This window comes from Podarcis vaucheri (genome assembly GCF_965113315.1).
Source record: "Podarcis vaucheri genome assembly, chromosome: 16".
Taxonomy (NCBI): Eukaryota; Metazoa; Chordata; class Lepidosauria; order Squamata; family Lacertidae; genus Podarcis; species Podarcis vaucheri.
The window spans coordinates 27,302,458-27,319,676 of record NC_138754.1 but is presented as its reverse complement, the minus strand read 5'-3'; the positions used below and the strand labels follow the sequence as shown (position 1 = coordinate 27,319,676).

Here is a 17,219-nt window from a genome sequence, read left to right as displayed (position 1 = left end):
GGCCCAGTATACCTGAAGGAGCGTCTCCACCCCCATCGTTCAGCCCAGACACTGAGATCCAGCACTGAGGGCCTTCTGGCAGTTCCCTCCTTGCAAGAAGTGAGGTTACAGGGAACCAGGCAGAGGGCCTTCTCGGTAGTGGCGCCCGCCCTGTGGAACGCCCTCCCTTCAGATGTGAAGGAAATAAGCAGCTATCTACTCTTTAAAAGACATCTGAAGGCAGGCCTGTTTAGGGAAGTTTTTAATATTTAATGCTGTATTATTTTTAACACTTGATTGGAAGCCGCCCAGAGTGGCTGGGGAAACTCAGCCAAATGGATGGGGTATAAATTAACAACAACAACAACAACAACAACAATAATATTTTCATTGCTCTGACTGATGCCAGATCTAGAATACTACCTTTTTTGTAATTCTAATAATAACCATCAGGAATAATATAGTAAAAATAGTAAGAATGCCCCACCTGCCTGCTCCAAACGCACCAGGATAGGGTACTGGATGAAGAGTTTCTTAATAGTCACAAGCAGCGATGTCCACTCCTCTCGTCTTTCGTTCTGAACCACCACCCTGTAAGGAAGCGCTGGGACTGAGTAGGAGAGAAACTGAACCAGCACAATACTTTACAGATAATGTAAGGACTTAAGGATAGGAAGGGAAGGGAGCAAGGAGAGCCTGCTGGATGAGGCCAATGGCTCACCTAATCCAGCCCTCTCCCTGCCTGTGGATTCCAGTGACTGGTACTCAGAAACACAACCATCATGGCAAATAACCATCGATAGCCCTCTCCTCCCTGTGGGAGCTTAGAGTTAGGAAAATGGACTTTCTGGCGGGGACTTATCCAAATGCTGCTTCACAAGGTACTAACATGTAACCCAAATGTTAAAGACATCTGCAAACACAAATTCAGCATCTTGCAATACAGGGGAAATTCCCCAGGATAGCAGCAAGTTGCTAGTCCTCAAGGTTATGAGGCAAAAAAACCCCAAGCAGTTTCTACTAAAATTTAAGAAACATTTCAGCAAAAACTTTCAGTCATGGAGCTTTTGCTGTCCCTCAAGGACCCCAATCAATATCCTCCTCGCCCTCCAAAATACTGCGAAAGTTGTCTATTTTGTAGCCAACCGCCAGTTTCCAAATTAAACATTTCAGTTGCAAAATACAGATTTCTTAGGACGCTTACAAAATTTCTGGGATACCGTAGAGTAAGACATAACAGTTACTCCCTGCATAAACGTAAACTCATCAGGTTTTAGCTTAGAAAAAACAATTGTTGAAAAGGAATGGAATTCTTCCAGTTCTTTAGCAACTGTCATGTTTTCCCCATATAGGTTACTAGATCAATTATGAGGAGTGATATGTGTGTGGTTGTGCATCTCTCTCTCTCTCACACACACACACGCCTGGAAATGGACCACAGATACTCAATGGAAGGACCGCATGGGAAACCTACTTGTAAAAATCTTCATAGAATCTTCCTTCATGATCTTGCTGAATTGAGGCACGTTGTGTCTCTGGAAATTCATCTACAAGAGACAACAGCAAGATGTATAGACCATCCCTGAAGCACCCAAAAGGCATCTGTCCCAAGCCCCCCTCTCTGCAGACCAGCAATATTCAAAGTACTGTACTTTTCCATGTATAAGACTAGGTTTTTTTATTTAAAAATTATGCTAAAAAATGGGGGTCATCTTATACATGGATAGTGCATAGGGTGGACATTTGATTTCAGTGGCTATTGGGTGTGTTATTGGTTGCTGTGTCAAGGGCTGGCGTCGATTGGCTGATGCTGCGGCAATTGGGCAAGCGATTGGCAGCTTCCTCCAGCAAGGGGACAGACGAAAAGCGGATTTTCAGCAATCCCCCCCTAAAAAAAGCTCAACAAATCTGAGCCATCTCCCACATTTCCTTAAATTTGAGTCCCCCAAAATAGGGGGTGTCTTATACATGGGGACGTTTTATACACGGAAAAGTATGGTAATACAACTCCTTGCAAAAGCACTTGCCCAAGACACCCACCAAAGGCAACCATCCCTTTCCGCTACGCAGAGTAGTGACTGAGGCAACAGCTCAAAGCTCAGAGGGCGTGGGAGACACAGAGGGAAGTCCCAGAGAGGAACAGAGGCAGGAAGATGTCAGTACCCTTACAAGCAAGGAGGAAGAGAAACATTTATCTTGTAGCTACTCACTCAAGGATTTGGCATCATAGAACGTTCTAGAAAAGAGGACCACAGTCACTTCATGGCTGCAGTTCTTCTCCTGACCAAGAGGAAACGGAGGAGGTGAATGTTCTGCACAAAGCCTCAGTCACAGCCCTCATGGGACCCCCTTGCATGCGCATGCATATACACACAAACAGCTGCTTCAATCAATGGCAATGCTGCTTCGGTCTTGGTCTCAATGAAGAATGACCTAACCATGAGGACAGGCTCCACGTCAGAGGAATCTGACACCATGTTAGAGTCTAACACCTCCTGACATAACCTAAGGCTTTATGAGTAACTTTTTGAGGAGAATGTTACCGGGGCAAGGGCATTTCCAAGCACACACAGGACAACTCTCGCCCCCAAACAACAATTACAGCTTCTTCTCTAGAAAGCTGAATGGAAGGCAGCCCCGATCTCATGCCTGAAAAATGTAAAAGCATTCCAGCCACTAAATGAGGCTCTTTATTACAGTGGTGCCCCGCAAGACGAATGCCTTGCAAGACGGAAAACTCGCTAGACGAAAGGGTTTTCCGTTTTTTGAGCTGCTTCGCAAGACGAATTTCCCTATGGGCTTTGTCAGGGGATGATTAGCTGCTTGTGCTTAAAATAGTGCCCCTTCAGAGTTTGTGCGACCCCACAAACCTCTGTGTGTGACAGAGCTCCTCAGACATGTCTGCTCTAGTCACTTGTAGAGTCCGACAGTGGCTGTCTGCGGAAGCGCTTCCAGCAAAGAAGTTCCTTAACGGAAACGCGTCTCCTGGACTCACGACGTGACAGCTTCCGGCGAAGCATAGGTCTCCCTGCAGTTGCTTCTGACACCTCCCCGCTATTTTCGCTCGAAGTGTCTCTCACCCCTTTCTCTCCCCTTCTGCTTCCTGCCTGGGCTGCTGCGTCTCTCTCAGCATTACTGAGATCCTCCTCCAGAGACCCCGCGCTCCCCCTACTGGTCCCTGCTTTAGCTGTTGACTCTCTCCCAGTCTCTGGGAGCCCTACCACTTCCCTTTCCTCCGATGTCAGTTCCCTGACATCCACCTCCCCTCCAGGGCCCCCCTCTCCCCCGCCCCTACTCTCTCCTCTGGGCGGTGAGGAGCTGAAACCCCTAAAAGAATCCTCCTCATCTTCCGACGTCTCGAACATTTCCCTCCATCGGTCTTCGTTCCGACTCGCTGAATCCTCCTCCACCTCGGAATCAGCGAACCCCTCCAACTCTTCTTCTTCGTCGGTGGTGGCGAAGTATTCCCTCCGGAACCTCGCCACTGGCTGGGGTTTCCGAGGGAATCTCTGATGAAAAGTTTCAATCAAAACCTCGTCATCTACATCCTCTGCCCTGACCCAGGTGTTTTCCGACTCCGGCTCCCCTTCCCACATTACCAAATACTCTACTTGCTCTCCCCTCCACCTGGAATCGAGAATCTCCGCTACATGGTAGCTGTGTTCTTTTTCCTCCATAGCTGGTCCCCTATTGACCCTCCCCTCTCTGTCCCCTATATACGGTGACAGCAATGATCTGTGGAACACTGGGTGCAACTTCATGTGGTTAGGTAACCGGAGTCTGAAAGCCACTGGGTTGACCTGTTGCGTGACTTCAAATGGGCCCAGTCTTTTGGGTCTTAACTTCTTACAACCTCCTTTAAATGGTAACCCTTGGGTGGACAACCACACCTGATCCCCCACCCTAATGCTTTCTCCTTCCCTTCTGGTTTTGTCTGCCTGCCTCTTATATTCCTCCTTCGCCCTGTTTAAATTAAGTTGGAGCTGGCGATGGATCGCTTCCATTTCTTCAACGAACTGTTCTGCGGCTGGAACGCTCCAGTTCTCCCCCTCCCCCCCTGGGAAGGCTCGGGGATGACACCCGTGATTGGCCAAAAAAGGGCTCATTCCCGTGGACACGTTCTCCGCATTGTTATAGGCAAATTCTGCCAACGCCAGCTTCTCCACCCAATCATTCTCTCTGTCATTCACATAACACCTCAAATATTGCTGGAGGACACCATTAGCTCTTTCCGCCTGCCCGTTGGTTTCTGGATGACGGGCAGTTGAGAAATTCACCTCTACATGCAATAAGCTCATGAGCTTCCTCCAGAACCTGGAAGTAAATTGTTTCCCTCGGTCCGAAACCACCCTCAAGGGGGCACCATGCAATCTAAACACATTTTCCACAAACAATTTAGCGGTTTCTTCTGCTGTGACCGCATGTGAGCAGGCTATAAAGTGGGCCATCTTGGTTAACAGGTCTACCACAACCATAATGGCTGTCTTCCCTTTGGACCTGGGCAGATCAGTCATAAAATCTATTGCCACTGCCTCCCATGGTCTTTCCGGCGTGGGTAGTGGTTCTAATAAACCTGCCGGTGCCCGCCTCTCCCCCTTGGCTCGTTGACATCGGTCACACCCTCTCACATACTCCCGCACATCTTCCCTGACCTTGGGCCACCAGAATTCCCTGGTAACCAGCCACATGGTTTTGTGTTGCCCAAAATGCCCTGCTGTGGGGCTATCGTGCAGTTGCTTGAGTACCTTTTCCCTCAATTCTCCTTCAGGTACGTATAACGCTCCCTTGTAGTACAACGCCCCGTTTCTCTCCTCAAAACCCCCGGGTTTGTCTCCCTCCCTCCTGAGACCCCTGAGTTTGTCCTGGGCATATTCATCCTGCACCGTTCCCTCTATCAGTTCCCTTAGCCCCACCAGTGCCGCCCCACACACCCAGCGATCCTCGGGAATGACATGGGTCTCTTCGGGTGCACCCTCTCCCTCCAAATATTCAGGTTTGCGTGATAGAGCGTCCGCCCTAACGTTCTCCTGGCCTGGTACGTAACAAATCTCAAAGTTAAATTTGGAGAACTCCTGGGCCCATCTCAACTGCCGTTGGTTGAGCACTCGCGCAGTTCTCCAATACTCTAGATTCTTATGGTCCGTGCGTACTTGCACCTTCTGTTGTGCACCAATTAGTAGGTGCCTCCATCTCCGGAAGGCCTCATAAATCGCAAGAAGTTCCCGGTCATACACCGTGTAGTTTCTCTCCGATTTGTTCAGCTTTCGCGAAAAGAAGGCACACGGTCGCCACTCGGACCCCTCCTTCCCTGGCTGCAGAAGAAGCACCGCCCCTATGGCTCTGTCAGAAGCGTCTGTTTCGACCCTCAGCTTTTTTTGTAAATCCACATGTAGAAGTTGTTCGTCAGAGGCGAAGGCCTTTTTCAGTTCCTCAAACGCTCGCTCCGCCTCCCCCGTCCAAACAAACTTCTTTTTGCTGCTGAGACAGTCCGTGATGGGCGCCGTCAGGTGAGCGAAGTTTCGGATGAACTTACGATAAAAGTTTCCAAACCCTAGGAACCTCTGCACATCCTTCTTAGTCTTGGGGGTTTTCCATTCCAGCACCGCTTGAACCTTGCCGGGGTCCATGGCCAACCCCTTGTCTGACAAGCGGTACCCCAGGAATTCCACCTCCTTGGTATGAAACTGACACTTCTCCAGTTTCACCCACAGTCTGTTGGCATGCAGCCTGCTCAACACTTCTCTGACGTCTCTCACATGTTGCTCCTCATTCTCCGAATACACCAACACGTCATCTAAGAAGGCCACGCAATTCTTGTAGAGCAAAGGCCCCAGTACATGGTTCATAAAGGCTTGAAAACACGCGGAGCCTGCTTGTAATCCAAAAGGCATAACGAGATATTCAAATGCCCCCAAAGGGGTGAACATGGTGGTCTTCCATTCATCCCCTTTCCTTATACGTATCAGGTTGTACGCCCCCCTTAGGTCCAGCTTTGTAAAAATCTTTCCTTTTCGCACCCTGGTCAAAATATCATCAATCCTGGGCATAGGAAAAGCCACCGGCTCTGTCACTGCATTTAGGGCCCGAAAGTCACATACCAGTCTCGGCTTGTCCGTGTTCTTTTTATCCACAAAAAACACTGGGCTACCCCCCGCTGCCTTGGACTCTCTGATGAAGCCTCTCTTCAGGTTCTTGTCAATGAACGCTCGCAACTCCTGCATCTCCCTGTCTGACATGGCATACAACCTGCCTACAGGAAGCTGTGCTCCAGGGAGTAAATTGATCTGGCAATCAAAGGCCCTATGCGGGGGTAGTTGGTCAGCTTCCTTCTCGCTGAACACGTCGCTGAGATCAGCATACTGTGATGGCACCTTCCCCTTCTCCATCACTTCCGTCCCTGCTAGGGTGGCTTGGGCCCCTGCTGACCCCTTTTCCCCCCTGCAGTGTTCTAAGCAATGTGCGGAACCGAAGGAAACCACTCTTTGATGCCAGCCCACCAGCGGATCATGTAGGGCTAGCCAGCTCATTCCCAAAATAATGGGAGCGCCTCCCAAGGTGGCCACATTAAACGCTATCAGTTCTGTGTGCCTTGCCACCCTCATTATCATTGGGATGGTCTGCAAGCTGACGCCTCCTCCCAACAGTTCTCTGCCATCGATCGTGGTCACCTGCAGGGGGTTGCTTAAGGGGATAGTCTGTATCTGGTGTTCAGCCGCAAACTCCTTGCTCATGAAATTGCAGGAGCTGCCTGAGTCCAACAGCGCCTTTATTTTTAGGGGGTGTCCATTTTGCAACTCTAGCGACACTTCAATCACTAGAGCAGGTCGAGGAGCTTCTGGCACTGGCACTTGGGAAAGGGGCACTTTCACTGCTCTTTGGCCTGGCTGCAGTGCCCTGCTGGCAACCAGGCGTTGGCTTTTACCTGTTCCGTTTCTCCCTGCTCTTTCCCCTCAACAGTTCCCACCATCCCTTGCCATTCCTTCCTCTGGGGGCAGACTCTGGCAAAGTGGCCTGGCTGTTGGCAGAGATAGCATTTCCGGGGTCCCTTTCCCTCCTTCTTCGCCCCCTCACTGGGCTTTGAAACTGCGCGCGCGCGGGCTGTTCCGATTTCCATCGGCTCTGCCGGCGGGAAAGCTGGCTCAGGAATGTCTGGAATGCGTAACTCCTTCCAACGTTCCCCTCTCCCTTCCCGCCTCTCCAAGGCTCTTGCCTCCTGGCGCGCTCCAATGGTCAGCGCAGATTTGGTCAGCTGATCCATAGACACCGCCCTGGGGCTCCTGGCCAGCTCGTCTTTCACAGCTGAAGAAAGACCTTCTTCAAATAGCATCTGAATGGGTGCTGCCGATAAATCCCACCCCAATCTGTGAATCAGCATGGTAAATTCAGTCCAGTACTCACGGACAGATCTGCTTCCCTGCTTGCAAGCCATTAGCTGTCTGCGCACTCCCCCCTCCTCAATATCGCTGGAGAACATGATATCCATTGCACGAAAGAATTTCATAGCGTCCTTCAGGATATCGTTGTGCGTTGCCATCAGGGGTCGAACCCAGTCCCGCGCCCCCTTCTCAAGATGCCCAATTACGAAAGCAACTCGGGATTCCTCATCAGGGAACTCATCAAACTGCACATTCAGGGCATATTGCATTTCAGTCCTAAAGGCATGGTAATCCTTGGGGTCCCCCCCAAACTTCTGCACTAATCCTGGTACCTTTCTGGGGAACTGAGTGGTTCTCCCCTTCTTGTCTGCATCTTGAGCCCTCCTCTCCTCGAGCCTCGCCGTCTGCAGCGCAAGTTGGACCTCCAATGCTCGGTATCTGTCTTCCAAGCTTGGACCAGCTCCACCCCCTGCGGCTCCGGCTCCTGCTGGGTCGCTCATGATGCCTTCTCCTGCACAGGCAGCGTACAGAGACTGTCGGACTGCTGTCAGGGGATGATTAGCTGCTTGTGCTTAAAATAGTGCCCCTTCAGAGTTTGTGCGACCCCACAAACCTCTGTGTGTGACAGAGCTCCTCAGACATGTCTGCTCTAGTCACTTGTAGAGTCCGACAGTGGCTGTCTGCGGAAGCGCTTCCAGCAAAGAAGTTCCTTAACGGAAACGCGTCTCCTGGACTCACGACGTGACAGCTTCCGGCGAAGCATAGGTCTCCCTGCAGTTGCTTCTGACACCTCCCCGCTATTTTCGCTCGAAGTGTCTCTCACCCCTTTCTCTCCCCTTCTGCTTCCTGCCTGGGCTGCTGCGTCTCTCTCAGCATTACTGAGATCCTCCTCCAGAGACCCCGCGCTCCCCCTACTGGTCCCTGCTTTAGCTGTTGACTCTCTCCCAGTCTCTGGGAGCCCTACCACTTCCCTTTCCTCCGATGTCAGTTCCCTGACAGGCTTGCTTCGCAAGATGAAAAACGAAAATGTCTTGCAAGTTTCTTTCCTTTTTCTTAACACCGTTAATACAGTTGTGACTTGACTTCGAGGAGCAACTCATAGAACGCAGTGTGGTAGCCTTTTTTGAGGTTTTTGAAGACTTTGGTGATTTTTGAAGCTTTTCCAAAACTTCTTTTAAACTTTTAAAACTTTTTGGGGGTTTTTTGGATTGGGGTGTTTGGAATTCAAGGACTTGGTGTTGGGGAGGGGTTTGCAAGAATCTGGAAGCTTGTATGTGTTTTTTCTGCATTTTTATGATTTTCTGTGACCATTGGGCCACTATGCTGTTTTTTTAAAAAAAAATCTGGATTTGAATTTCTGTGTGGTGGGTGGCTGGGGGAACAGTTGAGGAGGGGTTTGCAAGAATCTGGAAGCTTGTTTCCCCCCCCCCCTGCATTTTTATGATTTTCTGTGACCATTGGGCCACCCTGCGGTTTTGTTTTTTTTAAAAATCTGGATTTGAATTTCTGTGTGGTGGGTGGCTGGGGGAACAGTTGAGGAGGGGGTTCTTCAGCAAGAAGCAAAGAGTGGAAGAGGAACCTTCTTCGAGTTGTCCCCCAGAGTCTTAGAAAATGTACTGTACACTTTGTTGATTTTTAAATGTTTTTCTGTCATGTTTAGAAACTTAATTTATTGTTCCTTCAGTTTTTGAAATGCTCTTTACAGTATGTGTGACTTTAAAGAGCACTTAATAAACTCTTGTTGTACCAAATTTGGCTTTGTTTGGACTTTTTTTGACCATAGGAACGCATTAATTGAATTTCAATGCATTCCTATGGGATTTCGTGCTTCGCAAGACGAAAAATTCGCTAGACGAAAAAACTCGTGGAACGAATTAATTTCGTCTTGCGAGGCACCACTGTATCTGCTTTACAGAGGAAATCCAGCAATGAACGTGTAATAAAAACTCAGTCTATTGGAGTATCTATTCAGAAACCTGACAAATGTCAAGACAGGACTGGACTTCTCTTTACCTTCTAATGTTATGGCTCTTCGTTTACTTGAAAGTCACTTATCCAAAATCTCTTTGGAATAACTGCTACAATTCTCCGTAAAAAATAATAAGAAGCAAGTGGACAAACATATTTTGCTATGCTATGCTCCAAGGTCCTGCAAGCTGAGGTTGCCAACCTGGAGCCACGCAGATGATGGGGAACTACAACTCCCATCATCCTCAGTCATTGGCTGCAGCTGATGGGAGCTGGGAGTATATCATGTCTAGGTAAGCTTCACATTGGGAGTTCCCTGCATTACAGCATCCTGTGGACTCCCCCAGGTTCCTCCCCCCCCCTTTGGATCCAATTGTCCCATAACCAGGCAGCAACTTCCACCAAGGAACCTCCTATCTGGGTTATGTTTTATCTACATTTGGGAAAGCTCAAATATCTATTGAGGGTAAGGAAGTGTAGGAACACCTCCTTACCCCAGTTGCAAGCGGGCCTGAATATGAGCCAAGGTCACAAAGTAAAAAGCAAAAGCACACTCTTATTCCATTGCTACAGTCGAAGACACAGAAAGTTACCTTCCACTTGGTGAAGAGATCAGCGAGGAAACCATTCACAGCTTTCTCAAAGTAAAGGTCCCCTGCAAAGGGAAGAATAACAAAACAGGGGGCCGGGGACTAAGAGTGATTTCTGTTCAAAGGAGCATTGATACTGCAACCTATGATCCTCCCACCAGGTGTTTGTTCAACAGGAGAGGGGCCGTATTTGCAGTGGAAGCTGGTTCATCAAAGCAACCTCAGAGTTGTTTGGACACACCCACCCAAGATTCCTTGTCAAGCTACAGAGTCACAAGGCAACTGGAAAACAAACCAAGGTTTGCAGTAACAAACCATGGTTGACTGGTCACAAGAGATGACTCATTGCTTGTCGACCCAATCAAGGTTAGAACAAGGCGGGATTAGCTCTCATGGAGACACAGTGCTAAAAGCAGGTGTGGGACGGGCAGATCTCCAGGAAGGCTATTTCTCCATACCGTAGATGTCAAAATCCCACATTTCACAGCTCATCTGGATGAAGATATATACCATGGCGGAGGTTGAGCGGAAGACAACCTGCAAGAGAGACACACAAACAGTAAAAACTTCTGCTCTGGCTGCTGCTTGATAGTGTAGAACAAACACTTGAAAAGGAGAGAGAGAGAAAACTCTGGGGTGGGGAATAAAGAGGCCTACCCGGGTGTCTTCACTGATGTAGCCACACGTGACCTTCTCACTTTTGACCCAAAGTTCGCCTGCTTGAGCCCTAGAAGCAAGCCAAAGAGAATCTGTTATCACATCCCGAAACAGTGGACATGAAAACTGGGGTTGCTACCGACTAGGCTGTATTGGCGGGGGTGGGGGTGGGGGAACAGCGCCAGGACTAACCCCTGTCCCTGGGCTTTGGGTTAACAAAAAAGGAAATGCCCTTTTAGGTGCATCACCATCATCATAAGTTTTTTTTTTTATATATATATAATTTTTATTAAAGTTTCAAAAAAAGAAAATATCATATACAGAAAAAAAAAGAGAAAATAACAATAAGAGTAAAACCATATGTACAACCAATCATTTTCCTTTTGGACTTCCATCAGCGTTGCTGACATCATTCATAGTTAACCTTTTAATACACATTCCATCTTTTTTGTTCTATTGCCAGTTATTCCATCCTTCCTCATAATCTCTACTAAACAATATTTATTGATATTTTACAAAGCCTCTTTAAATCCCACTAGCGTTATTTTTGCCCCATAATTATTTTCCAAATAACACACAAATTTCTCCCAGTCCTTTATAAATTTCTGGTCCTTAGTATATCTGATTTTCCCTGTCAATTTATCCAATTCAGCATATTCTATCAGTTTTGTTCTCCACTCTTCCACCGTTGGAACTCCTTCCTGCTTCCACTTCTGGGCTAACACAATTCTGGCCGCTGTCACCGCGTACTGGAAAAGTCTACAGTCTTTTCTTTTGACATCCTTCCCTACGATACCTAATAGAAATGCTTCTGGTTTTTTCACGAAAGTATATTTTAGCATCTTTTTCATCTCGTTATATATCTCTTCCCAAAAGCTTTTAACTTTCTTACACTCCCACCACTGATGGAAGAAAGTCCCTTCTTTATATCTACATTTCCAGCACTTGTTGTCCACCTTATAGATCTTTGCCAATTTGGCAGGTGACAGGTACCATCTGTAGAGCATTTTCATCATGTTTTCCCTCAGTGAAATGCAAGCCGTAAATTTAATGTTCTCTTTCCACCATCATCATAAGTTATTATTTATATGCCACCCATCTGACGGGGTTGCCCCAGCCACTCTGGGCAGCTCCCAACAAAAAATAGTAAAAACACAATAGAACATCGGACACTAAAAACTTCCTGGAACATGCATGAGTCTCAAGAGCATCTCAAGGGCATGTTTGCATTGATTTCCAAAATACTATTACTAGAGCTGCAGCTCAATGTTTAACTTGATGGTATCATCAGCCTGATTAAAGCAGGAGACATAGAAGCATGATTAGTCACACCAACAGCATCAAGAACAGCTTCTGTCCTGGGCTGTTAGGCTGCTGAATGAAAAGATAACAACAGGGCAGCTGACTTTCAGGTTTGGTGGGTGTGCATCAGTAAACAAGGGGAATTAAGACTAAGAGAGCTGAGTGGGGGTGCTCGTGTAATCTCACTGTATACAAGTTGTACAAGTGACAATAAAGTATTTCAATTATTTCAATTTCAATTAATCAATTTATCTGGTGCATACAAACGGCTCTGCTTATTATTAAAACCTCAAAACTGGAACCACAAAATTCTAGAGCTGGAAGAGATGTTGGAGGTCCTCTGTCATCACTTGCTGGGGCTGATGGGAATTGTAGTTCAACAACATCTGGAGGACCAAAAGTTCCCTGCACATGCTGCATTTGCGCCTACACCGAGCAGGGAGTTGGGACAGAGGACCTCCAGAAGTCCCTTTGAACTCTAGAATTCTACGGTTCTGTGTTATTACTTTGGGGCTAACATAACCATTGCCTGCACAGTCAGATTTCTAAAGAAAGCACTTCCGAGAGAGCGAGAGAGAGATGTGGAGAGGGAGCAAAGGGTATGTGTGGGGTGTGACTGGATACTCACCGAATACCTGCAAATTCCACCTTCTGAGTGACATAGGCACACGTGCCAACCTAGCAGGCATTTGGTTTAAAACAGAAAAAGAGGGGGAATGAGAACTCAAGGCAGTGTGAATTTGCAGGAGACAACTGTTCTTCATACCTCTTACCCGAGCACATCAGAGAGAGGGGGGGGAACTGGTTTCTAGCACTCACGGCTGCATTTGTAAACATGCTTATGAAAGGCCCAGAAGCTCTCATCCGCTATCGCCTCATCTGCTTGCCCTCTATTCCTACCACATCTTATTTCAGCCCAGCACCCACCTCTCTTTGCCATCCTCTCAGACCCTAACCAAAAAACATCCCATGTTCTACATTACTGGTGAGAACCTTTTACTGCCTGAGGGCTACATGCCAGAGGTTGGGAGTAGAGTGAGGCCAAATACAAAAGTAGGCAGAGCAATAGTTGCGATTCTCTCATTCATGCAGCAGGCCACATTTCTGCCATGCCAAATCCGGAGGCTTCTATAGCCACACCTCTCCATCTAGGGAGGAAGGCACATTATAACAGTTCAATGGCACATTCAAGCCAGGCAGGGCTGCTGAAGTGTGCAGCTTAGGAAAGTGGCGTTGCTAGGGTAGGGTTCTGAGGGCCAGACAAAGAACTCAGGGGGCCATATTCAGCCTGATGTTCCCCACCCAATTTAACCCTCACAGTTGTCTCACATTGCCCCAGTCCTGTAACAAATTCGATTGTCAGTATTTGTCCAGTTTATGGACAGAGCAGCAGCCTCAGATTCCCAAGTCGAGCCCATCGCTATCTAACTGAGAATGAACAAAGAGCACTTTCCCTCCCAGATTAGACGCAGGGCCCTCACCAAGCTCTTCTTCAGTCGCCACATGTCCCCACGCCCGATGTACTGATCCTTGAATGTCAGCTCCACCAGATCAAGGGTCACTTCCTAAAGAGGAGGGGAGCAGAGAAGCTTGATGGCTTAGGTGTTTGAGAGCCCCATTCTGCTCCTGTGAAGGCCTGGCGCTGAAATCTGTAGGCTCCTGATTACAAGCACAAGCTCCCCTGATCTCCCCACTTAGCTGAAGAGAACTTTTCATTTATTATTATTTTTTATTATTATTTATTTCAGAAGATTTATACGGCGCTTGATTAAAAAACTCCAACAACCACAAAGCAGTTTACAAAAGAAATGAAAGAAAATAAGCTTTATGACAGATAAACACCTGCATGCATGATCCCCCATAGCAAAACTGCTAAGTTTAGGTATACAGTACAGTGGTGCCCTGCAAGACGAATGCCTTGCAAGACGGAAAACTCGCTAGATGAAAGTTTTCCGTTTTGGAGGTGCTTCGCAAAACGAATTTCCTACGGGCTTGCTTCGCAAGACGACAATGTCTTGCGAGTTCCTGCTGGGTCCCCCCCCCTTTTCTAAGCCGCTAAGCCGCTTATCAGCTGATCTGATCAGCAGATAAGCCGCTAAAAGCCGCTAAAAGCGCTAATCCGTCAATGGGCTTGCTTCGCAAGACGAAAAAACCACTAGACGAAGAGAATCACAGAACGGATTCTTTTCGTCTTGCGAGGCACCACTGTACTAGTTTTTTAAACCATTATTTTAAACTGTATTTTGATGACTTTAGTATGCCTGCTATTTGTATAGTCTGTTTATATTTTGGATCATATTTTATGTAAACCACCTGTAATTGAGTAGGCAGCTTGTTAAATAATTTTTTAAAACTGTGTTACCAGGTCATTAGTGACTCTCTTTGTGCCAACCCTCTCTTACACTAGGCAAGTAAAGTCACAGGCGGCATTATTTATATGGCAGATACCATAGGCACACCCCTAAGGCAAGCTGGCTGACACTGGACAGGAGGTCAGGGGCATCCCAAGGTAGTTGCTGATGAGGAAAGTACTCAGAGCATGTAAAGGCATCCATCTAAGGCAGTCTGCCCTACAGCAAGGAGTATACAGCCATAGTCCGAGATCTGCTACTCTCCTGCTAGAATTGCTGAACCCCAGCAGAATGCAACTTTGCAAAAGTGTTCAAATGCCTCCACAGAGCAGATCAACCTGCTTTTGCAACGGGCTGGGAGACAATCTCCACATGCTTGGAACCAGACCAGGTGGAAATGCCTCAAGGCAAAGGCTGCAGTGCCACAAATACCTTTGGGTCAACAACGTTCACATGGACATCCTGGTAGGGTCTCAGTCGGAACACCTGTGCCACAGTCTGATCTACACTTATGGTTTCTGCGAAAAGAAGGAAATCGTAGGTGATTGAGAGAAGGTGGCTTCCAACTGTGTCACCCCAGCAAAGACTTCACGTTGGATCTCACAGAGATCTTGTCACTCCCTAGATGGAGAGCTGTTTGACAGCAGACAACACTATTGGCTGATTATACTGCACTGATTAAGGTGCACCCAAATAAAGATCAGAAAAACCCTACCTTTCTGTAAATCCTCCTTAAGTGACTTCACTTGCAGGAGCAAAGGGCTGGAACATAAGAGAGATAAACAGCTGCATGAATTGGGCCTCTACAACATACTCTAAGAAGCTGAGATGTTCTAATGTATCCCCTAAACCCTACCACACTGACGTCCAAGAAAGGCATCATAGCTGCTTCAAGAGATCAGCATCTCCCTTACACTTTTAATTCAAGATTCACATTGTGCAACCAGAAGCTAAATTGATTTGGGAAGGAGGAGGTTAGGAAATAGGAAGAATGCCAAAACCACAAGAGGTGGTTGGCTTGAACACTCTTGTGTCTCCATAGGCCTGGTAACCTCCCAGATTATAAGTGGGACATTCTTCTATTGCACAGGATTAGGGCAGCAGTCAAAGGCCTGTCCCTCCCAGGGAAAACAACAACCAGCCTCCATGAACCTCCACCCAAGCAAGACCATGCTTTCTACGCTCTGTCCTTCATGGTTTAGATGATGTGGACAAGGTTCTTTATGAAGCCAGAACCTCTAGTGGTCAGGAGTTTAGAGGAACTGGTGCACGATGTCTTCTACGCACTTACAAAGTACATCATATCTTTTAAATATATAAAATAACTTTATGTATTACTTTCTATACAAAGGCATCAAGGCAACTTACATAGTAAACAAATATTAAAAACATACAACAATAGCAGCTAAAAGTGGTCACACAAAACAACCCCCCTCCAAGTACACGTTTCCCATTGAGCTAGCAAGAGACATATATCAACATTCAAATACTTCACTGTAGAGTGAAAGACATGACCAAGAGGTGGAAAGACGTTAAGACTAATTCTAACATGTATTGTCCACTTGAATGTGTCCTAGTAGTCTTGGAGTAATAGCTAACATACCATCCTGCCCAATGGAGTTGGAGCTTCTTACCTCAATGCCAAACACAGCAGGGTAACAGCCAGCATCTGTAACCAACTAAATACAGTAGCGCCTAGGGTTACGTAACCCTCTGGTTACGTAAACTTCATGTTACGAAAGCGGCAAACCCGGAAGTATCAGACCAGGTTTCGCCACATGCATGCACAGAACATGTGAAAACCTCGGGATCCGGCCAGACCTCTGAAACAGATCCCATTCACAACCGGAGGTACCACTGTACATGCGGTACAAATGCGGTACTCCTTCACAAATGTCAACTTTAGTTTTGTCAAGCTAGAGGCCTTCATCAAACCTACCTCAAAGCTGCCAACCATTTGGCGGAGTCTGCATCATGCCCCCAAATTGCTGCATGCAAAAGCCCAAAGATTTTCCTGCATCATGCCCCCAAATTGCTGCATGCAAAAGCCCAAATACAAAAGGATTCACCTGTATTCATCATTAGGGTGTGCAATTTCCACAATGTCTCCCAGCTTGATCTGAAGAAATACTTTGGGGTTCACCACAAGCTCATCATCTGAAAGGGGGAAGAAATTAGGGAGGTGGGGTTATAAATCTGTAAGGCTGTTTTACTATTTAGAAGTACCTGCAGCATTTCCAGATAGCAAAGAATTTATTTCAATAGAGATTATTCTATTGCACTTTTTATACAAAGAGCCCTGAGGGCATTTCTACCACCTCCATGGCTACTGACCGCTGCTTCCAAAGCCTTTCTTGTGAATGACGAGCTTGTAGACCTTGCTGGTCTTCATCCTGAATTCTTGTTCTTCTCAGTTATTAGACACCAGGCATTTTTACAAGGTCTTGCATTTCTGCAAAATAAGCGAGCAAAGCATTCAAAACCACTTGCCATCCATTCTACATTTCAAGGAAAACAACCCCACAGCCCAGTTGGTACTCTGTACCAACACAGTGGCACTTTCACCTCTACCCCAGAGCAAGAAATGGGGTGTGTTGTGCAAACTACTGGAGTGGCAGTTTCATCTATATACCCCCTTCAGATTTCATGTGGTGGTGGGTGTTTTTGTTGTTTTGTTTTGGGGTGTGAATCCCTTTTGTGAAAGCTACCCTACTTAAAAATATATATATCTAACAGTAATTCAGCATATGAGATAATATTTCCTGGCGTAATAGTTTGTTACTTGCAGGGAATCTGTCATTTATCATCTATTTATTGTTGCATTTATATCCCACCCTTTGCTCCAAGGAGCTCGTGGCTCTCCCCGTCCTCACTTAATCTCCACAACAACCATACGAGACCCATTAACACTACATTTCTGGCCGTCCCCCGTGGTCCGGAATAGTACAGTCCACTCAGCCTCCAACCCAATGGCGAAAGATGGAGGGCGAGCGCAC

General features: G+C 47.1%; 1 protein-coding gene across 6 annotated transcripts in view; it reads right to left on the bottom strand.

Annotated features, from left to right (window-relative positions):
- The window catches only part of DEPDC5 (DEP domain containing 5, GATOR1 subcomplex subunit), a 62,160-nt gene that overhangs the window by 44,714 nt on the left and 227 nt on the right, over positions 1-17,219 (bottom strand). For 5 of the 6 annotated variants that reach the window (XM_082202998.1, XM_082203003.1, XM_082203002.1 and 2 more), the window contains exons 2-13: positions 16,558-16,675; positions 16,293-16,380; positions 14,939-14,985; positions 14,656-14,741; positions 13,354-13,437; positions 12,501-12,550; positions 10,571-10,640; positions 10,372-10,450; positions 9,917-9,978; positions 2,190-2,259; positions 1,454-1,526; positions 467-570 (exon numbers count right to left, since the gene is read on the bottom strand). In XM_082202998.1, coding sequence (XP_082059124.1) covers positions 467-570; positions 1,454-1,526; positions 2,190-2,259; positions 9,917-9,978; positions 10,372-10,450; positions 10,571-10,640; positions 12,501-12,550; positions 13,354-13,437; positions 14,656-14,741; positions 14,939-14,985; positions 16,293-16,380; positions 16,558-16,615 — 871 coding nt within the window. In that variant the 5' untranslated portion in view covers positions 16,616-16,675. Of the gene's footprint in view, positions 1-466; positions 571-1,453; positions 1,527-2,189; positions 2,260-9,916; positions 9,979-10,371; positions 10,451-10,570; positions 10,641-12,500; positions 12,551-13,353; positions 13,438-14,655; positions 14,742-14,938; positions 14,986-16,292; positions 16,381-16,557; positions 16,678-17,219 lie in introns of all 6 variants that reach the window. The other variant, XM_082202999.1, reaches the window with a different exon arrangement.